Raw genomic sequence first — 27956 nt, 5'->3', positions numbered from 1 at the left:
CTAAAAATTAGGTGAGAACTGTTAATTCTCAAATAGCAGTTAATTAAAATATCACATCTTCTTTTGCATCTGATTTTCTGTCCCAGGATTTTCTGGGTGTTATTGACGCAAATCAACTTGGCTGCTAAGGGGCTTCCTCCATTTCTCTTGTGAACTTCAGTTGTAGTCACCCGATTTTACACAATATAAAAAGAGAAAAAAATAGTAGGACCATAAATGGGACAAAAAATATCTCTTCTGAGTTGAGAAAAAGGGAAATAAAATTTATTTTTAAATGTTGTTTTTTTTTAGTCTCAGTAAACTGAGTTAGCTCTCTTTTTGAATACAGAATTTTAAAAATTAGAATTGATTGCATTAAAGAGACTAGGTGATTAAGATATATAAATTAAGAAAAAAGAAGGCAGTGTTGCTTGACATTGATTTGAAAATACAGAGTTTATGGGTCTTCTAGGTGGATTATTTTCTCTTTCAACAGATCGTCTCTCACTATTTGAATACAGCCACATATTATTTCTTTTATGGCAACATATATAAAATATTTACTATGTTCTTTTTTTTTTTAAAGATTGGCACCTGAGCTAACAACTGTTGCCAATCTTCTTTTTTTTCCCCCCTGCTTTTTCTCCCGCAAGCCCCCCAGTACATAGTTGTATATTTTTAGTTGTGGCTCCTCCTAGTTGTGCTATGTGGGATGCCGCCTCTGCATGTCTTGATGAGCGGTGCCACGTCCGTGCCCAGGATCCAAACCGGTGAAACCCTGGGCCACCGAAGGCTGAGCGCACGAACTTAACCACTCGGCCATGGGGCTGGTCCATACTATATTCTTAATAACACTTTTAATTTAATGTATTTTCATTCATATTCTATCTTATTCAAAAGGTGATTCAAAGTGGTTTATAAAAATATATTATAAAACTTTAACTAGTCATAGTTTTATTATGATTGAAATATATCTACCAAAAACACAGCCCCCCCCCAGCCCTACATATTGTTCTTGTTATTCGAGAACATAATCTTGGTTGTTGCTCATGTTATATGAATGTTGTATTGGAAACGGCCTGTACTCACATAACATTTATCTCTTGGTCTCCTGGTACCATCTCATTGTTTTTACTGTCATGTTTCCACTGCAACCAGAACCAAACCAACTTATCTGTCCTTTGACCTAACTAATCTCCGTCACTCACCTCTCTACCCACAAAGTAATCTGTTTTCAAGTGTTGGTCATCTACCTCACCCTTTCCTCAGTCAACACTCCCATTTATTCAGTGCACCTCTTCTGAGCTTACTATCAGGAACAACAGAATTCAGTTGAACAAATGCATATCAATTTATGAGTGACTCAAGTTGGTTTTGGAGGAAACAAGCTATGTGAGTTGAATTCCATATTATATATGAAAGACTATTAAGATCCTAAAACAGGGATATCTGCATTTAAAAAAAATTGTTTAATAAATAGGTGTTTCTCTAAATGCTAGAAATTCAGGAAGTATGACAAAATGATGGGGAAATTTCTGGCATTGTAATAAGGGAGTTATTATAGCACCAAAGATGTACACCAAGGGATATCAGCTAGACTTATTGAGATTGGACAGACTAAGTCATTACTTTCTTAAATTATTAGCCCTCAATTAAAAAGCTACAAGATGTGTGTGTGTGTGTGTGTGCACATGTTTGTGCACTCATGCATGTGTGTGTTTCCAACTGAGGTAGAAAGATGGTCAGGTAAGTGTAGTCATTCTATGCAAATAGGAGTAAGAGTCTTGAGATTGCAGTAGGAGTCTTGACTTTATATTACTATTTATCTGGGGAGCTGTCCCCCTTGTTCATTATTTCTGCTGAAGTGACAGCAACTCAGCTGGGCTTCCACCATGAAGGTAATAAGCCTGCAGGCCAAGTTGTGTATCAGCAGTGTTCTAAGAAGTCAAGGTACTCTTTCCACTTACATTTCAGGTATTTACCAATCGTGGGAAGTGAGGGCAGTGGAGTTTCTAACAACTGTCATCAGGGTGAGAAACAGAGAAGAGATATGCCATTAGTCCAGTATTGAAATCATCATATGAAACTCAAACCTTGACTAATTGTAGCCATAATCATGAGGATCTGATAGGAGCTGACTCACAGATTCCTCTGGCTTTTCGCCTAAATCTAGTCAATCAAAAATAAGGCTTTCAGTATAAAATATCATGCCATGTGTTGACTAAGCATATGTTTTGAGGCTTAAAAGTCATTGGAGGTTTCATATTCCTTTCTAACTTTGGTAGGTTGCTTTTCCTGGATATTATTTTCTTAGGTTTGCATATATTCGTCTTATCAGTATTGGATATCCCTTAATTGTGAAGAAATTTTCCCAGTTCTTGGTGATTAAGACCAAAAAATACATTTACACTCTTACAATGTAATATACCTTTACAAAAATGTGGTAATTAATTTCAACTAATAATTAATCGTAGTATAGAGTACCTCCTTTGTGCCCAATCCTGTGCCAGATGCTAGACTGAATTTATAGAATTTAATCTATTGCTTATATTGTTTTTCTCCTTTTTTGTTCTGTTTCATTGCAAATGGAGTGGCTGGATATTCCTGCATTTTTCACAGTTCATAGATAGTAAAATGGTATATACAGTGCATTTTAGAATTTATGATACCTGTCAGATCTGAGTGGAATGTCAGAAGGGAGAAAAAGAAGAAACAGCACAACCAAGCAAGCTACCCCTTTTTCTCATTTCCAAAATAATTTTTCAGGTCTAGGGAAATTCTGACATGAGTTAAAACCTTTCCCAGCTCCGCAAACCCAACTTAATTCAGAAGATCAGTCTGAGTCTTATGGATCGTGACAGTATCAGAGGGACCATATTTTTACATGGATGAACCATTCCAGGACAATTTCTACAGTATATTAGACACAAACATATTATCCTTCCATTTCAAACACATATGTCTTATCCTGCTCCTTTGATATATCTTCAACGAGTGCATGTATTTTGGCTTTATAAGAAATATTCCATTTTCAACTAATCTTAAATTGTCTGCACATTACCTTATGCCAATAATAGTGCGAAGGGGAGTCTGCACTGTGCTTCAGAGTTCCCTTTCCTTGGGGAACACCTCATTCACAGCTTAAGTTTGCTGTACGGGAAAGGACAGGGTTTATTACAGTGCCTCCTTTAGAGGCAACAGTTATGTTTATTTGGGGACTTATTGCATTTCATCGTTTACATTTTTGCATATGAGAACCTCAAGTGTACTTCTTTTCTTACCCCCTGTGGGGTAGGCAGAAATAGCAGCAGATGTGCAGTTTCAGAGGGTTGGAAAACAAAAGTGGCAGTGCTAGGTGCACTAGCCTGTAAGAGACTAAAGTGAGGTTGGTCTACATGCGTTTCCACTCACTCCGGCACCTCAGGCGCAAAGTGGACAGTCCTTGCCCTTTTCCTCGTTTTATAGATGAACTGTTTACTGTTTTTTTTCCTAATGCTATTCCCAGCTGTGGAGAGTAAGGAGGCACTTTCCATCCCATTGCTTAAAATTGCCTTTCAGCAAGAGTGAGCGATATTCAGAGAGTTATTGCTCTAAGTTTTACTTGAATGCTTATTTTTTTAATTCGTATTTCTGCCTTGCTTTTTCACACAATGGACTTGAGGCATTCTCTAGAATCCATAAGAAATGAGTATATGTTCATTAGCTCACATCCAGTTACTTTAAATTCAACAGCTCCTAGTTTCTGTTGGTTTGTATTCTAATATGATTTGTAATATCTGTGTGGTATATTGAGTAGGTGGTCTTTAAGGTATAGTCATTTATATTTCAACTATATATGAGTTTATGTAGAATAGTAAAATATGATGGATATTTTCTGCAATGTAAATTTATGTTTGATGATCCTGACTCACCACTGGGAGATGAAGTAATTTGGATTAGCCAAAGCATGCAGATTTATGAATTGATTAAATAATCTGTATTTCCATAATTCTAATTATGTAGGATGACATCTTTAAAATTAGTGGCTAATTTTTGGGCAAAACATGAAGGCTAATTTTTTCCAGTCTTTTCAAAGGGCAGTGAATCACTGTTATCAAAATAATTTTTATTTTAAATAAGTTTAACTAGGGTATTTTATCAATCCTCTGATCTTTTCCGGAGGTATTCCCTCTACAGATCACAGGATAAGATAGCAAATCACCTCTCACCGATCACGCAAAGCAAAAGATCTTCAAAATTCTAAGCATTTATCGCTCGTGAGAGATGTTACCTCAAGCTGGTGAATCTTCCTATGCAAATTAGGTTTCTTCCTCATTCTCCAGCAGCATTGAAAGAAATTAAAGACAAGAAGGCACAAAACTTGCCAGCTGGAGATAGTCATGTTAAATATTTTGCCCTTTTGTGTTCTTGCATCTGTATCTTTCCATCAAAAACAAAATAATCTTTGAAGTTTTGTGGAAATTTCAAGAAGGAAATTTTAAAAAGAGAAAAAAGTAATGTTTCCCTAAGTTCAGAAGCAGCTGGAGGCAAATTATTATAGATAATCTTCAAGCGGTATCCAGACAGGATGGCCATTTTCATCCCGAAGTATTTCTGTGGAGTGAAAATGCATTTTTCCCTGGGAATCTTTCAAGATAATTAATTTTCAGTGCACCCAGATGATTTCGGTGGATAACCTGGCCTTGTTAAACATGTACCTTGTTTCTGACCATCAACGTTATAACTCATCAGACTTTCCAAAGCAAGAGCTGTTTAAATCAAAGGATTTTCATTGCAGATCCCTGACTGCTGCTGGCTAGATGTCAGAGCTTGGAGATACTCTCTAAGTAATTGTAAAGCGCTGTTCTCCAATCAGCATATATTATTGCACAGCAAGAACTACACCGTCAGAATTTCTATTGCAGTTATAACTCACTCTTTTGAACTTTGAGTCATGCATCCTTAAATGTCTCTACCGGATTAGAAGCATGCAACATTCTCCCACTTCGTAATGGTGTTCAGGATAAAAATACACTCTTTCAAGTTCTCTAACTCCTCATTGGGGAGAGCTGTCATTGTTTTTGTGACAAGATTTAATATCCATAAACTGTTTCTTGGCTGTTTAAATACGTTACCCTCCAAATGCAAAAGTAATAATTCTTAAAGGATAGGCAAAATTGGGGGCTTTTAGATATGAGAGTAAAGGGAGAGTAACACATTTAGCATTTTGGTTTGGGTGGAATATGGATTGAGTAATCAGGGATTTTTCTTTTCCTTTGCCTCTAAGGTTCAAGAGAAACTAGAAATAGGAAATCACGCATAGAATCTTTGTCAACTTTCACCCAAAGTGTCCATATTGTTAGTAGTTGAAAAAGAAGAGAAGCACCCTATGTTGAGACTTGACTGTGTTGCAAATGGGGAGCTAAAGGTCTCCTTAGACCATGCATCTGATTACTTTCAAAGCTGAAATAAAAGCCAAGGTTATCAAAATTACTTTCAAGGACAAAATCCTATTATTCTTGTGAGAGAACATACTTTAGTAAGAAGAGCATCAAAATGGGAACTAAGAAGCTCCATTTTAATCCTTCTTAGGAAATAAACCAGGCAATCTATCAGCCTGTCTCTCCCTCAATTTACATACTGTTGAAAGCATGGAATTGGGCTAAAAATTTTTAAATTCCATCTAGTTTTAGATTTGTTTTTTTCTGTGTGCTGGATATTTTGAAATTAGCCAGTGTAAATAAAATGTGAATATTTAAAGTAAAAATAATTTATCATAAAAAAGAATAATTTTAAAACTATTTTAAATTCATATAAGGATTGTGGCTAAGAAGAATGCTGAATTTTAAGAAGGGAAAGCAATGACTGGCACTAAAAAAATTTTTAAACATTCTAAGTCGTAAACAATATTGATATTTGTCCCCTTGCTTTTTCGGTTTTGTTGGAATTGTAATTTCAGACTGTACTTTCGAAAATAATCATAAAAGAGCCTAATAGCCAGCAATAGATATTTTCAAAAACTGGGCCAAATATAATTTCCTACACATTTACAATCAAGAAATTCTTGGGGTTTATATTATTCTCTTCAATGAACAGTCTGCATATAATGTCTTTCTGACTTTGCTCTCTTTGTTTAAAATTATAGTTTATGTGTTTGCAAGAAAACTGCACAGACTGTGATTGGTGGAAAATATAGACAATTGTATAAACCAAAGTACACTTTCAACAATAGAAAACGCTGAGTCCTATAGAAGCTCGTAAGATGCTAGAGGTACTACATTTTCTTCTCTATCTCATGTTACATATATTTATTATATATATATATAACCCATATAACAACACAAATTTATTAGACAATATATTATATGTTATATTACATTCAAACTGAGCCTTTTTACAATGACACTAAAAATAAATATTTTAGTAAATGTTAGCCTTCAGAACCAAATGTCTTGAGTAGCATTTCCCAAAACTCAAGAATCAGAGAATTTAAGAAATGAGACATCCATACCCTCTGAGTCCAAACCTTTAGTGTCCAATCTACAGGACTCCTTCCAATTAAAGCACATCGTTGCACACTTTTGTCCTGGAATCCAGTGAAGTTAACTGACATCTCTGTATTTTATACATACTTCTAACAGAGCCTGTACCACAGCTCAGAGGAATCTTAGTCTGTGTGTCTGACTCTTGCCCTAGACTGAGAACCCTGTAAGTCAAGGGACTATATCTGCTTCACTCACAACTCCGTGTCTCATACTTAGACGATCCCAATATATACTTGAAGAACAGATGTATTTCCTTGATTTTATTAAAAATATGTGCTTAAAAAACAAATATCAGACACAGGGACACTATTCTCTAAATAGGCTCCACTGTTTCTCTTTGACTTGATTTATTTTGAAAATACTTGTTGAATGTACACTGTGTTCCAAGTACCATTTAGCTTCCAGAAAGAAAAAAGAGAAGCCATATGGAGTCTTTGCCCTTACAAATTCAGGATTCAGTGGGAAGAAGAACATAAACATTGCTAACAGAAAGAAAATGTGATCTAAATATATAGGAAGGATATTAAGGCAGAGTGAAAAAAAGGCAACACAGCCTCAGGCCAGGTCAGAGGTGTTTTCATGGGAGAACACATGAGCAGAATCTTTTTGCTTCGTTCCAGCTTTAATCTCCTAAAATAATCCCTAAATCCCATGCTCCTCGCCTTTAACCTTCTACTCACGTAGTTGTGCATACGTTTTTTCACAAAGAACAATTTATTGTTTTAATCAGGGATTTTGAAAGGACAGTTAAGTTCACTTGCCAGTTATCTTGAATCCGGCTTTCATAAAGAACTGCCTGACAATGATTAGTTTGTATGGCTCTATGTGAACAAGAACATCATCTGGGTTAGAACAATTCTCATTAAATGTTGGAAAACTGAAAATGGCATATAATAGTCTATAGTGACACAAGTTTCTCAAGTATGCATATGCCTATGACCTTCTGTGTTTCCTTTCTCTATTACAGTTTTTCTCTCTTTTCTTTTTGGACAACTCCATTCATACATTAATGTCCACAATATTATCTCTTTCCACGAATTTATGTAGCAGCTCCAGGATTCTGCGTAAAATGATAATCTCTCCTTCCCTTTAAAAGGTTTGGTGTGTATCTCAGTCAGAGAATATTTACTGAGAGCCTGTTTTGTTTAAAGCACTGTGCCAAGAACAAAGAGTCATTTCAGCTCTACAGACAGGGCTGTTTTAGGCCAGAATGCAGAGCATAGACTTACTGGTTATTTACGGCTAGTGTCCATTCTGAATGCCCCATGCCCTGGCTTTGTTTGGTAAATATTTTGAATGTCGCCCCTAGACAATGCATAAAAATCCCCGGCCATTTTCAGACATGTGATTCATGTTTCTTTCCTTGAAGCTATATGACTGTACGTATGTGGCAAATTCCTAGATAAGAAAGCAGTTTGGTTCTGTTTCACTTTTTTCTCAAAGGTTCCCGAGAGGAGTGTCAATTCTTGTTCTGTGAATCCTTCAGAAACTGAAGGACACATTGGAAAAGCAATTTAGGAAATATGTTGACCAACTCAAGTGAAGTAAAGTATTTGTTTGGTGCCTATTCAGAGAAGCCTGGCAGAATGAAAAAAGGAGGGATGGAGGAGGCCGTTCCAATTTGCAAGCTATTTTTTACCCTTCATCTTTAAAAGCATATGTGACTTTTGAGTCTTAAAGATCCGAGACTGCTTGGGAGGAAAGACAGGAGAAGAGAGAGTTAGAGTAAGAAAGAACGAGAAATAAAGAGAGAGAGAATACCTGTAGCTGAAACTCAGATTGAAATACATTATTTTAAGGTATCTTATCTCTGAGCATCAATGTCTGTGGAACAAAATCCAAAGTTTTGTTGTTTTTTTGTGGGCTTTTTTTGCTGAGGAAGATTCACTGTGACCTAACACCTATGCCAGCCTTCCTCTATTTTATATGTGAGTTGATGCCACAGCATGGCCACCAACAATTGGTGTAGGTCCATGCCCAGGAACCAACCCTGGGCCACCGAGGCAGAGTGCACGGAACTTTAACCACTAGGCCTCAGGGCTGGCCCCCTCAAAGTTTTTATTCTCTGGATTTAAATAACAATAGTGATTAAAATTATGGACATTAGAGTCAAACAGACTCATGTTCAAATCTCATCTCCTATACTTGGAGGCTGAGTGTTACTAGACACTTAAATGACCTTACTGAGCATCTCTTTCCACAGATCATTTTGCATGAATTAAAAAAATAATTACAGATTATCGATCACTGCCTGTGTGCTAAGACTTTGCTCTCTGAATTGCGTGTTAATTAATGTAATCATTACAACAATCGTATTGCCCCCATCTTGCACATGAGGAAACTGAGGCTTAGAGTACTCACCTTGCCTCAGTCACCCATCAAATATTTTCAGCCAGGTGGTCATACCCCAAAGTCTGAATCCTGTATGCTGTGCATACTGCCGTATCACATACGTTTCCTGCATGCAGTGCCTGGCATGTAGTAAGTGCTACATAAGTAGGGTTTTATTAATAACAATTTTTGAAATAGATCTGTTATGCTCCAAGCATTTTATTGCAAATTACACAGCACAGAAGTGTGACAAAGTGGTAGTTTTGCTTTTTTCCTGACACAAATAATGCTTCTTATGAGTTGAATGATACCTTTTGAGTATCAGAAATTTTTTCCCTTCTATTACTTTTTGGAAGAGCAAAGGAAAATGTTGTTTTCCTTACTACTTCTAAGTATCGCAGGCAATTAATATTGGTTTATAGAATATATTGCTATTAACTAAATTTGGCAGGTGGAAGAGGCATTTTAGTATATTTTCGATAGCTACAGAACAACATATAAATTGGTGTCATTGTAGCATAAAGTATTGAGTCCAGGTTTGCAGATGCTGTTCTGTGAAGTGGTAAAAATCGCCTCATCTGCCTAAGCTTCAGGTTCTTCCTATGTAAAGTGTACAGTGAATTCAAACACAAGTGACACTTCTAGCTCTATGCTCAATGATCCTGTAGTTTGGTAGGGAAAGTCTTAGGAAGGAATATTACATGCGTCTCAATAGGATAATTCAGGTTATCTAAATATTGAATCTACTTTTAAAAGTTATCAGATCCACATGATTAGAAATACTCAAAAGAATTCCCTGCCGGAGGAGATTTAGAAGGTACAACTGTGCTGAGTTGAAAGACGAACTACATTAGCTTTTAAAGAAAGTTTCTTTCTCACACTGAGTCTCTTAACTTGCTTGTATAACCTAAATGCATGTATAGTCAGAGGCCTTAAGAAAGGACTGTTGACCTTAAACCAATAGACAGCTGGTTATTTCTCCAGCAAAGATGGGTTTATTCAGGATCAGGAAAGAATTTCTATCTGGGATCTAAAAGCATGGCATGTAAGTCCCCAGAAGTAAAGGGAGAAAAACCTTTTTATGGAAGGGAAGGGGAAGTTGGGAAGGCTACTGTAAACACAGAGTCCAGGTGTAGTGGCTTTTTTTTCTCTTTTTTTTTTTTGAGGAAGATTAGCCCTGAGCTAACTACTGGCAATCCTCCTCATTTTGCTGAGGAAGGCTGGCCCTGAGCTAACATCCATGCCCATCTTCCTCTACTTTATACATGGGACGCCTACCACAGCATGGTCTGCCAAGCGGTAACGTGTCCGCACCCGGGATCCGAACTGGCGAACCCCAGGCTGCCAAGAAGTGGAAGGTGGGAACTTAACTGCTGTGCCACCAGGCTGCCCCCTGTAGTGGCTTTTTATTGCTAAATTGTGACAGTCTCTCGTTGGATAGGCTTCTTGCCAAACAAGAAGAGGAAGTCTGTGTTCTTCCTGTTGGGCTCTTCTGTCCACATAGGGTGTGAGTGCTCCCCCTATTGGCCTCCCGACTCCAATTTAATGAGGTTTCCGTTTATTACTTTCCACAGGAGTAGCGGAGGATATATTCAGATTTCTCAATCTCAGGGAAAAACACAAAACAAAATAACATCCTCAAGTAGACTGAAACCAAGGCTCCAATTACTCTGCGAATTCTGGCAGCAAAGCAATAAGAAAATCAACCCAAACACCTGCTGTGTGTTTATGTAAATCAAGTTTAGGAAGGATTATTTCTCTAAAATGTCCCAGGTAATTGTGGCTCAATAATTCCAGCTTTATCAGTAACTACTGTAAATTGATCATGTTTCTTAAAATGTAGTCCTCAGGCCGTCTGCATTAGAATCATTCTATTAAAACCGCAGATCTCCAGGCTCCCCAAGTTTTGAATCGGAATCAATTTCTCTGTCTCTCTCTTTTTAAAAAAGACTCCTTGTCAGGGGCTTACCAGCATTTTTGACCCAGATGCACAATGTGTGGTACATTTTAGGTCAATGTCTTCTTTCAGTTTGGGGCTTGTAGTAGCCACGCTAACCATGAATTCTCCATAAAAAGTCACATGTGATTGAATGATAAGCTAGAAAGATCATCTGGACAGAAAAAATATTGAGATGGCTTTATTTATAGTTTGCTTAACCTTAATGGAAAATCTAAGAAGCTCCCATCTCTGTGATAATAGATTAGTCATATCACTTTTTTTAAGATGAAAAGGAAAGTCTTTTTATGACTAAAATAATGATCTCCTTAATTGTCGGAATTATTATTATGGAAATGAAAATTGTTGCAATTTTTCAGATTCTGAACACCAATATTTCATTTGCGGTTGCTGAAATTTGTGGGCTGTTATGGTAATTTAACACAGCATTTCTTTTGATATGAGTCAGTCAGGTGACTTGTTACATTTTTTTAATTTGTTTTTTTGTGTTTTTGTATGTGTGTTTAAAACATATTTTTGCAGAGGCTATTTCAATTCAAAGTTTGCTCCAAAGGTAAGATGGAGATTATACGAGGTAATTATAGGGAGGCCACTGTCATTTGGAAAATAAAGAAGTTAATTAATGTGACCCGTCAAAGTCCCTTCCAACTCTAAGTTTCAGAGCATCAGTTTCTGACGTGGGTACATTCAACAGGTCTTCCAATGAGCATGTGACTCTCACAAAGAGTGAGGTAATCAAGACCATTATAATGCCCAACCTATTTTTAATATAATTGTCCTGTATAGCACAAACAAATTATCTCTAAAGCCCAGTTACTTCTCACAGATCTTATTTTGCTCTTAAAATCACTGGCTTCACCCACATCGTCCCACACCCTAAGCTTCATACCACCTAACATGACATATAATTACTTAGGCACGATTAAGCCTGGTTCGTCTTAACTGTGCTCCAGCGCACCCCATCCCACAGAGAAGGACTCACTTGACAACATCAACTCACACCCTCCTCAAACGAACAAATTCTAAAATATATCCCTCACCACCTTTTTGCCATTACGTTTCTTTTCTTCTAGTACAGACAGTTTCGTTCTTACAAATATTTCTTGAACACTTGCTAGATGAGAAATAAATACTCAGTGTTACTAAAAGATGGGAAGAAATGATAGATATCTTTGCTGGCCTCTCAAAAGATGGCATGATTAAGGACATAAGACATCTAGAAACAAATTCCCTAAAATGTATGGGAATAGGATGTTGGGCACAGATTAAACTCATAACAAATTTGCTATTGAGTGGCCGAGAGTATAGTATAGACAAAATCAAAAGGAAAAAGATGGTGAGTGCAGAGAGAGATTATGGGAAGTGCCAGGAGCCCGGACTTCCAAATTGAATAGATTTTGGATAGATAGATGAAGGGCTGAATGAAAGGTACTCAAGAAAAGAGCGAGGACACAACATAAGCAGAGATTGGGAAATGCTGTGGCATGTTTGGGGACAAGAAGGAAGATTACTTTGGAGAGAGTATTACTTGGGAAGATGCATTTGGACAGATGTGTTCGAATTAAATAATAGACCCGTAGATTGCCAGATCAAGAGGTTTAACCCTGAGTGTGATGCGGGATTGCCTACAGTCCTTGAATAGAAAACTACCTTGGAATTTTAGGCAGATTGTTCTAGTAACATTCTAAAAGTAAAAAGTAATAATTGAGACTTGAGGAAGGGGACAAAAGCCAAGTGTTTATGTTAATTCATTAAATGCTGGTGGTAATGGCAGCAGGGTAGTGGGTGAAATGAGGTAAGTGTGGGGTGAAAGTGCCCTAGATGAGCTATGCCAGGACTGCTCTGGTACAACACATCAAAATCTCCAATTTCTTTCTTTTAGCTTAGTTCAGATTCCATTGTATACAATTTGTACTTGAAGGTGCAAATTTTATTAGTTTTTATTGTAATAGCTCTCAACTTTGCCTTGAAAAAATTACCCAAATGGATTGAGTTATTTTCCTTCAGAAAAAGCAAAATACAGCCTGGAATTTGCTGGAAAATGGTGCTTCTTGCATTTATGTGAATTTACTTTCCTTCTTTTAGAAAAAGTAAGCCTTGTTCAATGGCTAGCAAAACAGCAATGGCAAGAAGGAGAGTTTGAGGGGGCGGGAGGTGTAGACTTCTGGCAGATAACCCTTGTCGCCTTCCCAAGTCTGAGCCAGAAGTGCACTGAAGAAAAAACACTCCTGAATGTTTTTCTGTTTCTCATGCTAAGTCCTAAGTTCGGGTGTCAATAGATGAAATCTGATCATTGCAGTTTTCTTTTCTCTCTTTTTTTCTTTCTTTCAATGTCAGTTTCTCTCTTTGATTACTAGATATCATGCTTTGGGTGACCTGTGAAGGAAAACAAACCAGAAATTCTCCACAAAGACTTAATACTTTCCTACTAAATATGAAAGTGTTCTTTTTTTTAATTCACGCATGCTTCATTTCATAACCAAAAGCCAGATACTTAATGAACTAAATTGGCTGAGAGAGACTTTCACCATGGAATCATCCCATTTTTCTTGATAATGATAAGACATGGTGGAAGCTGTCATGGGACTTGACTAACTAGAAACTACCAGTTGTGCGTTGGCTAAGTAAAAAGATGAATCTCTCCCTCAAGCTAATTTCTGATAATTAACCAAAATATCCAGGATTGCCAAGACAAATTAAGCATGTAAGGTAGTATTTTATAACCTCCTTTGGAAAGGCTATCCGCATTCAGTAGTCTCTATAGTCTGGCCGTATTTAACGTAAGTAACCATTCAAAAAATGCTGGAATATCACTCTTTTTGATGATATTTTGTGGGGGCTATTTTGGAGGAGCTGGAGCTGGAAGTCGGAGGGAAGGTATGCTGAGAGGAATTTGTAGCAACTGCAAAAGAAAGAGGCCCTTTATTTAGTTGGTTTGTACTTCTCTCACAGTCTTTCTCATTCTTCATAGCCTGTTAGGCGTATTGGTTATATCTCTCTGGAAAGAACCATCAAGGCAAGGAGGCAGCTGCCCTGCACTGCCCTGGCCTCTGACTGTCTGGCTTTGGAGCTGTCAGCCAGACTAACTGCCAGCAGAGAGACTTCAGGGAGCAGGCAACCCTCAAGGAAGCAGAGAGACAAAGCAAAACTTTACAAATCCATGCGACGTTTCACTTTCATTTTCTGTGTGTGTGTATGTGTGTGTGTGTATTCTCCTACCAAGATTTGGGGGAGGTTTAAGTTTCACTGAACACTGATTGTCTCAAACCCCTCAGAGGTTGGCTTATAAAACAGCCATGAAAAAGATTCCGAGAGAGGACATATCACTCTGGAATGTTCTAAAAATGAGTAATATTGTATCTCCAGAATCATCAAAATCCTTTTTATCCATCGTTGTTAGTATAATACAGGCCTTTCCTTCACACAGGTAAAATCATTATTATACAAGAATACTTTTACTCATACGAAAAACCCTGACGTTCTCAGTGTTTTTCTATATCCTAGGAAGACTACTTGAATGTTCAAATGATCAACAGCAGACATTCCCTGGAGATACTGTTACTGGTGCCCATTTGTCTTACGTTTTTAAGATACTTCTACTTTACAAAGCAAAGTTATGTTAGTTTTCCCAATTTTACTTGAGTTACAATGATTTCCTTATTTATTCATTTATTCATTCATTCATTCATTCATTCACTCATCCATTTGTAGCTCCTCAGCACTTTCCATACTCTGATAGCAGCTTATGTTCACTTCTCATGTTACAATAGTGAAAAGCGCCGTTTGACCTGAAAGTGCAATTATTGTAAAATTTATCAATGCCTATTGTCTGTGTTAACAAGCTGGTCCCCTCCCACTCCCACATCACTTTGAGTGCATTTAAACCAGATAGGAGCTTCAGTGTTCCCCAGGCGGTCCTCTGGGCTCTTGCCACAGACCCCCTGCAGCGTATCCATTATGTCTTTCAATCTCTTTCACCAATGGAAATACCTACATCCTCAGGTGAGCATTTGTCTTACTTTGAAAGAATTTACAACCCTCATAATGTGGTTATTCATAAATGCCCATCACTTGACAATTAGGGTTTCCCTGGTTAACAGATGCAGATCACAATATGAGTGGGCTTTAATAGCTAAAGTTTCCAGAAATGAATCTTTCAAATCACAGACTGATTTGTAGTACCGCTAGGAGGTTTTATATCTACTTTCAATATAAAGTGCTTAAGGAAAAGCCAGGAATACAACTGGATGGGAAAGTGTTCGGTTACCATTGACAAGGTTTCATTGCCTATTTCTGATCTCGTTCTTGCCAGGAATTAGAACAAAAGTCGTTGTTAAAGAAGAGTAAATCATTATATCTCTTGATTTTTAAGGTCAACAAGTGAGAATTGTTTTATTTCATTAAAAATAATCAGTAACTCATCTTAAAAATGTATAGCAACTAAACTAAACATTTACCAAATTTAGTTTCATAAGTAACAGCAGGTTATTTAAATCCATCCTGTGCTTATTGTACATAGTTGGTCCCAATGAAAATGTGTGTTTATTTTGCTTATCTGGATAAATTTTAATTTTAAAAACCTCAATCCACATTAAACATACGATATTGATAAATAAGTCGGCATTTATAAAGCCTTCCTTTAAAAGCCTTTTGTATACAACAGATATGAAAAAATAATCTTAGTAATATTTAGGTCAATTTTCTTATTTGTGAGAGTTAGAACTATATCTAGGCAGGTAGCACGAGGTTCTTTTCTCTGTGCCACCTTGATTTTTATCCTAAATCTTCAGCCTTTCTTCTAATTTTCTTCTGTCCACTTACCTCGTTCCCCAGATAATTTGGCCCATTATGACTTCTATTTCAGCCAAGTTTGGAATATGGTGGTATAATAAGAAATATCACCAAGTGCAAACCTTTAAGCACTATGTTGTTCTCAGAAATTATCTACCTCACTTCCACTTCAGGATCCCCATTACTCATTCTGGTCTTTTTCCTTACAGTGAGAGGCGTGAAGATTTCATGTAGGCCCGTGGCTACTTTTATGCAGCCTAAATCCTGGGCTTCTCCTCCTCCCCTGTCCCCTCAGTATCTCTGGCAGGTCATCTCCTCAGGTGTTTTTAATGTGTTAAGAACTCTGAACAATTGTCTTTTCCCTCTCAAAGACCTGTGTCGGCCATTTTGAAATGAATATCGTTAGGTACTTAAATAATATGGTGGAAACCATTGCATGTATACTGATGTAGAAATGCATGGCCCTATCTTCACATAAATCTAAAACTTTCTAGCTGGTTATTTTTCTTGCGTACTCTGAATTTTCTTTGCTGCATGGCTTTATTTCATCATTCAAAAGGTTATTATAGGGACCGGCCCTGTGGCCGAGTGGTTAAGTTCACACACTCTGCTTCGGTGGCTTGAAATTCATGGGTTCAGATCCTGGGCACGGACCTAGCAACACTCATCCGGCCATGCTGAAGAGACATTCCACATAGAAGAACTAGAAGGACCTACAACTATCATATACAACTAGGTACTGGGGGGTTTCGGGGAGAAAAGAAAAACAAAAGAGGAAGATTGGTAACCAATGTTAGCTCAGGGCCAATCTTTAAAAAACAAAAAGATAATTATAACGTTGCAGTTAACTAAATATTATGTGTATGGCCCAATTTATGGTAGGGACATTCTTTTAAAAATCTAAGTTCATAGGAAAATGTCTTTGAAATTAACCAGATCCTGTTAATATCCAGGAGAGCTGGTTTTCAAGCCAGGCTCTACCTCCAGAATGTTGTATGACCTTGGGCAACAGTCTTTCCCTTTCTGAGCCTTAATTTCCTCATCTGCAAAATAAAATGATTATATGTCTCTGATTATTTTCCAAATACTTTTCCCATGCTGAATTCCGTGTTAAGAATTATTTCATTCCTCAGCTTAGCATTGTGTTCCACACTCCATACAGCCCCGCTGTCAGAATAATCTAAGTGTGTGTTTTATGACAATACTTTTGTATTGAGAAGTGCTGTGATTTAGTGGGAAAGTGTGATTTGGTTCAAATTTACCTATGTTCAAGACTGACTTTAGCTATGTGATCTGAGGGAAATTATTTAAGCTTTCTAAGCATCGATTTTATCATTTGCAAGTAAATTGAAATAATATCTCCCAAGTTGTTTGGAGGATTAAAAGCACCTATCAGATAAGCTGGTAATATTCAACATTTAATAAGTGTCCATATACTTCTTTTGTTTTAGCAATAACTGTAACAAAATACATCAATAACTAATTAATATATTACATGTTGGTTGAAATGTTGGTTGAAAGTTCAAGATATTTTTCACTGTTTGGTAAATAAAAGACTCAGTTTTCGTTGAAATTAAATAAAGGGATGGTAATGAAAAGTCAATCTTGAATCTGCCTGGATAAATTAATTATCATTTCTGGATGTTAATGAAAATAATTTTATTATTAAACAAAACCATAAAACAAATAGTATCTAATATTTTGGACTCTTCAAATTAATAAGCAGTCTTCATGGCTGAAGAAAGATTAGTGAGTCATCAAAGAGACTGAATGAATGATCCCTTAGAGTGTTTTGGCACTACCTGAAATTGAAGCTGAACCTTTTACTGATCATTTCTTTAATCCTTTTGCCAAATATGAAAATGTTAAAGACGAGACTAGATAATGAGATGATCAGTGTTACAAACTTCAATACTGATTGACCATCTCAACGGTGGATCAAAAGTGGCTTGACTTTTGCAATATAATCTGATAATAGAAAATGTGTTCTCTTTCCACTCACACCGGAAACTTTTGTGCTCTCAAACCTCACTCTTCTGGCATGCACAAAATGGCAGGCAATAGCATATGATTTGGAATTCCAGTCTTTATTTTACTCTCGTTGCCTAAAACTGTTACTCAGTTTTCACTTAGATGTGTTTTGGTGTCCAATTAGATCGAAAGGCCCTTGAAGTCAAGGACTGTGTCATTACTTTTGTAGCTCTCCCAGTATCTGGTCACAAGCATGTATAAAACGAATTGTGTTTTTCCGTACATGTTGGACCACATTTTTCAGTAGTGAATGTACATTCCACACAGACTACTTCATCTGTTATGTTCTAGCAAGATTTTTTTCACAATCCTCAGTCTCATGGTGTTTATTTTCCCATACACCGACTTGGCATCACAGCTCCCACCCTAAGAATTTGTTGGGAACTTACTATAAAAGAGAACCGTTGCCACAGTGATACTAACAATTTCAACAACAGTACCCATAGTTCCTTCCCTTTATCAGACTATTAGACAAGCAGTGTTAATAGTTTTTGGGAATAAGGGACTTTCTGATTTCTTTGTTCCTTTAAACAGAAACTAAAGATGCTTCTTGTTTTAAGATAATATAGGGTGGTAGTGTTTACTTAACATCTTATGAGTCTCACGCAAAATAACATTAGGCATAAATATTCAAACATGACTATTTACACTAGAGCTTTCTGGTAACAAAATACACATTTTCCTAAGTATCAAACTAATAATTCAAAGTTATAATGATCTGCAACTTATAAGATCTTTATTAAAACTGAGATTTTACAACTAATCTAGATTTTTTTTTTCTAAGAAGAGCATATTCCAGCTACTAGGAACAAACATGGGATTTCCTTCAGTGCTTAACGGAATTTAGTCCAGGCAACAAGTAGTGACAGACATAAAATGAAGCCAAACATTGCCATTAAGAATTATTCCTAACTTCAGTGTTCATATTGTGTTTTCTCCATGGACTCTGAAGAGAAAAAAACACAAGGTTTGTAAATAAAAGATGAGTGGGGTATCATACTCACCCAGATACAAATGATTTATTCATTGCTGAGTGAGGGGAAAAAAACCTTCTAATAATTATGATTAACACTGTTTATTTTTTTATTCCTAAAAGTTGTCTCAAATTTTTCAACAATTCTTAAAAATGGAACCAATTTTGTATAGACTAAATATAAATTTCGATCAGAATTCTGTTTATTAATTAATTTATTCATTTATAATCATGAAAGATTAAAAGAAAAATAAAGTTTCAATGGTTGGGACAAGTTAACCCTCCCCGTATAGCTCACTTTTCTACTTGTAGATATTATTAATACCATCATCAACTACCAAGATCAATAATTTATTTGTGAAGCGTTTTAAAACCACCAGAAAGTGTTGTATCATTTGAAGGCTTTATTAAGTTTATTGACAGTAGATTATTGTTGGGAAACATATTTCATTTTTGGATGCCTAGATTTGTGACAGATTTAGTTACAAGGGAAATGAATTTGATGGATAGCACAGAAGGCTTTGAGCTGTGTGAAAAAAATACCACAATTTTTCACAACATTACCGTCTCACATTGAACTATCTGCTGCCTTGCTGCCCAAGGTTGAAGCAAATATTTTATTAGAAATCAAATAAATTTTAGACAATAAAAAGCCCATATTCTATTACTGAATAAAGTACAAGCTCCTCAAAGATCCTCTTCTAAATTAATAGAATATATCAGTTTATGTTTTACAATACGGCATCCCAGAATAATAAAGGATTCAGTTTTCACCCTTCTTCTCAACCTTGTTCCTTTATGTGAAGTCTTCTCATGCCACCGTAGATCTGATATGAAAATGCTTTGTGCTCTATGTCACTGAAGTTTTCATTTTTTTAATGTTAATCTCATTCATTTTTTTTCCCCAGTATAGAGATAGTCGGAATTCGTATCTTTTACACTTTAGACTACCGTTCACCTTTGTGGGCCAGGCTCTGTTTTATTTCTATTGCCACTCCATGGACTCTATTAGAATAGAATTGCAGGGGCAGTGGCGCCGAGGGGAGTGTGGAGGAAGAAGAGAGGGAACATTGGATGTGTGGTTCTCTAGTTCTGTTCTCCCTTTCATGTGAATCTCTCCTTAGGAGTCTTCACAAGTCTTCCAGCAAACTCTCTCATCTACAACTTCTCAGCCCATTTCTGTTCACTTCTCTCCTTCATCCCACTTTGCCTGGCAGGTCTAGTTATGCTCTGAGTTTTTCTTTCAAGAGAGCCTCCACTACTTTCTCACCAAGGTGAGATAGAATCGTGGTGCCACGCAAGCCTGACACCAAGGTTTGATTTGATCTTCAGAACAAAGCCATCATCTCCAGTCAGACTCCTAATTTGAGAATCCCTTTTCAAATTAATTCACAAAACAACCCCTACTGCTTTGCGTGGAATGCATGGCCTGCCACATTATGTGTAAAACGCCAGGGAGGATATCAAGAATTTCTGTTTTTTTTCCAGCTACTTTACTGACCGCACTCACGTTTAACAGTAACTTTTCCTTCCACTCTTTCTTGTGTCATATTTTCTACTGTCCTTTACATTTCCAAGAATAAGGAAGATTTGAGTCTACTTATAGCACCTAGAACATTACATTCCTACCGATTTGAGGAGGAATTTAGAAATTTTCTGTATTATTGATTTTAGAGGGGTGTTAAAGATTTGAAGAAAAATATTTCAGAGTTTTGAGCATGAAACATTTAACTGCATTTGGGATCTGCCAGATATGTGACATATTATTCCCACAAAATTCAATTTATCATTTATAGGGAAGCAATTGACAACACGCCACTATGCTTGTCCAGACATCTCTTGCCTCTTGCTAGGATCAAGGGATCCAGTAGCTGCAGGGGTCCCTTTTGTAGCTTTTCTTTGGTCTCTGACTACTTGTACCCAGATGCCAAGTTGGAGTTAACTGGTCAAATAATTTGGAAAAAATATTGTCCAAGTTATTATATACACACACACATTTATATATATGTGTATACGTGTATTTTTTATCTGTATCTTCATCTATCTAATCTGTAATTAGTTTTCTTTTCAATGGACAAAAAAAAAAGTAACAATTTTATTTTAAACTATACTTGGCATGAACCAAAGGATTTATGGTATTCATTGGACAAAGATGAAAATCAATTTCCAGAAATTTAAGAGGGAAAGGTCATTTGTTTTAAAGTCAATGCATGTGTTAACATCTAACTTTCAAATCAGCTGTGCTATTTGTTTAATAAAGAGCTAATTTACCTTATGTCATGTCAAAAAAGCTGTCTACTTTCACTGATTATCATCCAAAGTTGTCACGGAATTTACGCTTTCCAAAATAAAAAGAAAACAAAATGACGAGGGTTGAACTTTTAAAAAAATTATAAAACTGGAAATATTTCACACCCAGAAAAATAGTGTAGTTGTACATTTGCATAATCATTGATAGTTTTGTTTTTCATCAGATTTTATTGCAAGCAGTGTAAGAGTGATTTCTTAACCCCTAAAATGTTAACATATTTTTGTTTCTAAATGTATGTGGCCTAGTACAAATCAAGTGGCCATAATCAGTATGCATTTCTTGTAGAATGGTAACATAAGTGACATTTTGAAATATTTTAATTGCATGTTCAGAAGTGCTAGTGGATATGCCAAAGTGGGAATAAGATCCTGAAACTAATTAATGTGGCTTCATTTATCAAGAGCACTAGAGCTGTTATAAATACTAATAATAGCATTGTAACAGTATATTTCTGTTTGTCTGTTGATACTGGTGTTGTCATAGTGCCCCACACCACTGAGTCCAAGAAAGTCTTTGTGTGGATTTTACAAAAAGCATTCCACAATGCTCTGTAGTGAATTCATGAGACTGCCTATACTAAGACTTTTTATACTAGTAATGATCTTACACTAATATCTTTAGTACTGAGATTGATGGACTTGAAAAAACACATTGTGTTCATTGTTGACAAAGCTGGAGGATTAAGGGAATGAGTAAAACACGCTCTAAGTTCAAATATGTTAATTAATAAAAATGTGTAAAATACAAAAAAAAATAATCACATGACTGTCCTGTGAGGGAGGGAAAGATGAACTGAGGGGAGGGATCAATATTCAGGGGTCAGTTTTAATATAAAGTCTTACATCATAACTAGAGACTACATGGAAACAGAAAAGGCTTCAAAATGGCATTCTTGGATAAAGGCCAGCCTTCATTTCTCATCTTTAAACATCTGCAAATCTTTGCCGGTAGAGTGTTTGTCTCCCACTGCTATTGTGAGGGCATATGAGAAGAGCTCTGTCTTAGGAATTCTAGATTTGGTCTTGAATCTTCCATTTCTCGGTAATGTTTTTTTTCATTCAATTTTATTTCTTAGAGCTTCAGTTTCTTCATAAGTGAACATAAGGGAATTGGACTTGATAACATGATAGGTCTTTTCAACTAGCTCTAAAAGGCCATGATTCTGTGATCATTAATATAAGATGTCCCAAAGAAAGAATACAGTGAGGACAAAAGTTAATAGTTAGAATTGTATCCAAGAGAAAATTGCCTGCAGATATGTAATTCCAAGTTATTTGCGGGTCCTTATGAGTCACCTGTAAGGGCCACCAGTTTACTACTTGCTATGGCAATGAAATTTCCAGGTTAACTCCAGAGATCTCCTTGGGCAATAAGGTAATCCAAGTGGAATGTTGCAAAGGCGTGTTAAATCCAAATAAAATTCTCATCTTAGAAAGAGAAAGAAAGCCAGCCATGATGAACACAAACATGTGTGAAGAGAAATTCCCCTCAGACTTGAGCTACATTTGTCATCTGGGGCAAAAGGCTAGAAGAGCAGCACCATGACAGAAAAGGAGGGACACATTCCTGCATTGTTTTATATGTCCCCTTGTTGAAAAGCTTCATTTGTCTTTGTTTTGAACCGCAAGTTCAGCTAATCATTTATTGACTTTTTATTTGGATTCCTCTTCAGGAAGCACTATAGATCATTACCTTTATTATTTCAACAAATATTATTCCATGCTAGGTTGGTTATAAACGAGGCCTTGAATTTCAAATATTTTAACATGTGGTAAAATGGAAAGAACATGGAGTAGGAAAAAGAATGCTTTGGGTTTTAGTGGTGACTGGCAACCAACTTACTAACTTTGTGACCTCAGACAATTTATCTAATCTCTCTGACATTCAATTTCCCATTTGAAAAATTAGTAAACTTCTTAACCTCCTGAACTATGTTAGAATGAGATGAAAAAATGTATATGAAGCATGCATTATAATGCCCATCACAGAGGAGACCTTCCTCCACTCCTAGATGGTTTTCTTTCAACTTACTCATCCTCATATTGAAATAATTCCAAATTTTGGAATTTGTAAACCTGTGATTTGGTCCTGGCTTTGCTGCAGGATGTGTGACCTTGAGCAAACTATTGTCCTTTGGTGCTCCAGTGTTCTCATCCGTAAAAGGAAGATTTGAACTATATAGCCATAAATATTTCACTATCCTTTCATCTAATTTTATTTCTTCTGGTCTGTTTAGTTTTAAAAGAACAACAGCAGCAATAATGTTTCCCGATTCTGTAACAAAGCATGATAGTTTTCTATACAAAATGTCAAAATCCAAAAATATACTAATTATTGTGGCCTTCTTAAACCAAAGCCTAGTCCTATATGAGAATCACCTTGAAAAGTGTTATCATTTCTGCCTGGAATAGTTAAGAGTCTTGAGATGGGTATTTTTTTTTTTTTTTTTGAGGAAGGTTAGCCCTGAGCTAACATCTGCTGCCAATCCTCCTCTTTTTTGCTGAGGAAGAGTGGCCCTGAGCTAACAACATCCATGCCCATCTCCCTTTACTTTATATGTGGACACCTACCACAGCATGGCTTGCCAAGCGGTGCCATGTCCGCACCCGAGATCCAAACTGGTGAACCCCAGGCCGACAAAGCAGAACGTGCGCACTTAACAGCTGTACCACAGGGCTAGACCCGAGATGGGTATTTTTAATCCTTCTTAAAAACAAGGAAAATTTAATGCACCTTTTGAGTTTTTCCTTAAAAGTTGAAATTTTCCTTCTACTATTAATAATTTCTATTGAGTCATACACATCTAAGTTTCGGGGTTTTTTGGCCTATAGTTTATTTCTCCTTGTCTTCTAAATGACAGCTACTGATTACATTAATATTCAGATCTCTGTCCTGTCTTCCTAAAAGGGCATTTTTAGTCTTTTAAAAACATTAAGTCCTTGCATTTCTGAGAATAGAATTATTATTATTCCCTATGAAGATGGTTTGTAGCTATAAGGGCCTTTCTTAAAGGAAACCAGCAACAATCTACCTCCACTTTAGATCATCAAGTGATTCACTGTTATATAGATATTGTAGCAAATGTACAAAGCAAAATCTGTGAGAAATGTATAGACAATCCCTATTTCACTTGCCCCTGCGAAAAAAAAAGAATGACTTTATAATATCATTATGAAGAAATGGTTGAACAATGACAAAGGTGAACTTTGTACAAGTCAATATTTCTTACCTAAAATTTAAAATTATTCTAATATAGTCAGAATGCACTGGAAAATATCTTTGTCCTTGGGCATAAAATTCTATAATACATTGTGGTATTTTGCACCTACACGTGAATTACAATTTTCATAGGTTGTAGATTAGAAGGATGGACCTTTCCTCAGACCATTCCTTTATGATTTCATCATGGAGAAAGCCAGCCAACCTTATTCTTCTACCGTACTCCAAAAGCTTCCTCGTTTCCGACTCACAAAATAAATAAATAAACAGCAACAAAAACAAAACTCAACCCAAGGATAAGAATTTTTTCCTTAATAAGTGAGTGTGATCCTCATCATTTTGCCTGTTTACCTTATCCGAATATCATCTAATTAACTTACAAACCACTTGAAAGTTAGAAGTTTGAAGAAGGTAATAAACTAAACCTATTTGATCCCAACTTTCCCCATGAAAATTCTTTCTTTATCTTGTTTACCTATTTCTGGTATGTCTTTTCTGTAAGGGCACCTGCCTCATGCCTCAAACGTTTCCAAGTGTGAATGTCAACCTAGCTCCATGAACCCCATTTAGTAGCCATAAAATATGGCTATATTATAGTATCTCTTTATTTATAGTATCTCGTGGACATTTTGTCATTAGTATTTCTCAAATTACATGACATAGTTTTAAATCATGAGAATGGCTCATAAAATAGCATTTTCTTTCTTCTCCAGATACACATGTAAGATTAAAAGATACAATACATTTGAATACATTTAATTCTATTACTTTTTAGAACTATCTTGAAGCATGGTAGTACCATACGAACATGTTTTATTTTGAATATTAGTTGGAATATGAAACTACAAAATAAAATATCAGTGCCTGGTTATGTACTAATGACCTAGGAAACACTCCTCCTGTTAGGGCTATTTAGAAGTGTGTGCTAGGAAGGAAGGAATGTAAAGCCCCCTGAGTACATTAGGAGATATTTAATTTCTAGGGAGGGCATTTTATTGCAAATGGTAGTCATTGACTAGGTCACTGTTAGGATGAGACTGACCTAAGGCTGGAATGCAAATTATGTTAAAGGCCCAAGTGGCAACTGTGAAAACATGCTATCCTCTGGAAAGCATAGACACGGGTTGCGTAAAAATACCCATTCATAAAAATTGTATGTTTCTCCCAGTTTGGCCTTATGAATCACTACATGAGAAAGGAGTAAAACATTAGCCATTGTCATAAGCAGATGGAAACTTTATAGTAATAGCGTATGATACAAAATGAAGGAGGTGTTTTTTGGAAACCTCATTATTATAGACATGTTTATGCCCACAAGTGTATCAAAGCCACTACATTTCCCCACATGGTGAAATACTGAGAATAATCAGACTCAGGAATATTGTAATATGTTAGATAGATGACGGATAGATAGATATCAACCACATACTCTGAATTATAAACAGTTGTAAACACTATAGCCTGAAGTAAATTTAAACAAAATTCTCAGAACATGAGAAACCCAACATTTTCCATATGCACTGTCATATCCCATTCGTTTTCTAATATTCATATTTCATTAGCATTTAGTACATGGGCCTTGGGATTATTTTGAAAGGAAATATAAATATATTCAATTTTGATATTTGTGAACTATTTATCATTTAATTTACCATCAAGGCCTACTTAGTTTTGTTTAAGACACTAAATTAATTTAAAATCCCACCTCTTTTACTTTTGATATGCAAATATTTTTACTTTGATGTTGTAGCAATACAAATTGAAGTTTGCAACATGAATCGGTAATGCTAATTTGATTACTTCTGTATTAGTGTTGAGTGCTACAAAAATAGCAAGAGATTGTTTAAAAAACGAAGCTGGGAATGGAAGAACTCTTTCTCTGCAGGCCCTCTGCAATGTTATAGTATTAATGCATGAACCTTGATGCTCGATAATTCTCGTACAGCAATGAATGCAATTTTGAAGGCAAATAATTTAGGAGTTTTAGAAAACCTTACAGATTGATGTTTTTAAAAATTTCAATTCATCAAAAAGTCCTCACTTTACTTTTTAATAGCTCAGAGAGTTTGAATTTATTTAGTATATTTATTATAGATGAGTTAAACCATGAATTATTTTTAGTAGTAAAGATGTTTGTCTAATACAGTAATAGGGAAGGTGCCTGAATTGTGAATTCAGTAGTTTTTGGATGGAAGTGAATCAGGCTTTTTAAAAAAGAAAGAATGAACTGGTTTTACTTATTTATTTATTTGATAAAATTGATGAGATTTCTAATGACCTGTAACAAAAAGGATATTATAAATACGTATCTGGTTGTATACGTACAAATACATCTCTGGTCATACTACTCCAGCTAAGAGAAGTATACCTACCTGAAAACTGTTGAAAAACAATTTTCTCCCTCTTTTTAAAATAGTGATTGAAAATGGTATCTCCGCAAGGTGGTAAAGTATACATACATTCTCTGTCAAATATTCCACCGGTGGAGCTGCAGTCATATCTGCCACCTGTAGTGTGCCTGCAGCGTGCATGTTGCTTGTTTGTTTATCAATGAAATGTCTGTGTCGTGTCTGTCTGTAATTTGCATTATGCCTGAAAGTCTCTATGCTCATTAACCTTTCACAGGTGCCGCACCGTTCCAGGGAACTGCAGGTACTGAAAGAATGGGCAGTACTTATAGAGGATGAGGCACGGCACTCTTTTAAGTCTAACCTTAGCTCTCGCCTACCCTCAGGCAATGCTTTGGCGGTCACTCAGTGAATTAGATACCCATGACCAAGCTAAGGGAGTAAACAGAGGAGTAGCTAATGAGCGAATGAGGGCCATTTGCGTATTTCCAATATAGTACCCATCATCTGACTAAAAATGTTATTTTTTTCGATGTAAAAAGAGAGAAAGAGGAGATTGAGAGATATGGATTAATCACTACTTTATCAAATCGTCAAAAGTTTTCCTCAAGACGTGACTAGAAAAATGTTTTAGAATGTGTGCACATGCTGCTGATTTTTGAAAAGGCTCTCAAAATTGTACAAGGTATATGCAAATATAATGCAGAGATTAACTAGGTTGGCATGTTGACGAATAGAGTTGACAGATCTGACAGATCATAAACAAAATTAATTACATTAAGGATTAAATATTGAATGCTGTTTGGCTGATTCTTTTTATAATTATAATAGAATTTTTATGTAATGTAGTCAATTAAATAAGATCAAGCATTTGGCGTTATTCCATACTTGTGGAAATTTACGATTTGCATACCTAGGGAGGCAGAAAGAATACAGTAATAGCCTCAAAGAAGTGGAGCAATGTTTATATACATGTGTATATATATATATATATATACACTAGAAATTTTTCTAATATAACAACTTTAATAGCAGAGAATTCTCTTCCAGAATGCTATGGTTTTACCATAAATATTCTTAACCTGCATATGTGAAAGAAAAAGAAAAGATTCTCACTCTTTCTAACCAGTGCCTCCAAAAAGCCAATTTGCTTTTTTTGAAATAGTCACAAATTTCTTTGTTGAAATTTCTTTTTACAAATGTGTTCTTTTGTATACAATACAATGTTTTAAAAGAATTTAAGTCAATCTACTTTGGGTAAAACCTTACTAAATAGGTATTACATAGACTTGAGCAAGTCACTTGTCCAACAGCCTTATTAGAGTTGATGAATGCTATTGTGATTATGAAAATCATTAATGCTATTAAAAATAATGATGCCACTGATACTAGTCTTCATCATTGAAACCATTTTCAAGGGCTAAAAATGAGGCAAAGCATAACGTGAGCCCACTTCTGCTTAATGGGTTCACAATCTAAATTACTATCTTGC

The 27956-nt window shown here is 36.0% G+C and overlaps 1 protein-coding gene across 15 annotated transcripts in view; it reads left to right on the top strand.

The window, feature by feature from the left end:
• PCDH7 (protocadherin 7) overlaps positions 1 to 27956 on the top strand; it is a 399930-nt gene that overhangs the window by 218962 nt on the left and 153012 nt on the right. For 2 of the 15 annotated variants that reach the window (XM_070613005.1, XM_070613003.1), the window contains one exon: positions 26742 to 26768. The exons of the other annotated variants lie outside the window; for them this stretch is intronic. In XM_070613005.1, the coding sequence (XP_070469106.1) occupies positions 26742 to 26768 (27 nt within the window). The remainder of the gene's footprint in view (positions 1 to 26741; positions 26769 to 27956) is intronic. 15 annotated transcript variants of the gene reach the window in all.

Source organism: Equus przewalskii, chromosome 3, assembly GCF_037783145.1.
Source record: "Equus przewalskii isolate Varuska chromosome 3, EquPr2, whole genome shotgun sequence".
Taxonomy (NCBI): domain Eukaryota; kingdom Metazoa; phylum Chordata; class Mammalia; order Perissodactyla; family Equidae; genus Equus; species Equus przewalskii.
The sequence above is the reverse complement of the archived record's forward strand: the minus strand, read 5'-3'. Positions and strand labels throughout refer to the sequence as shown.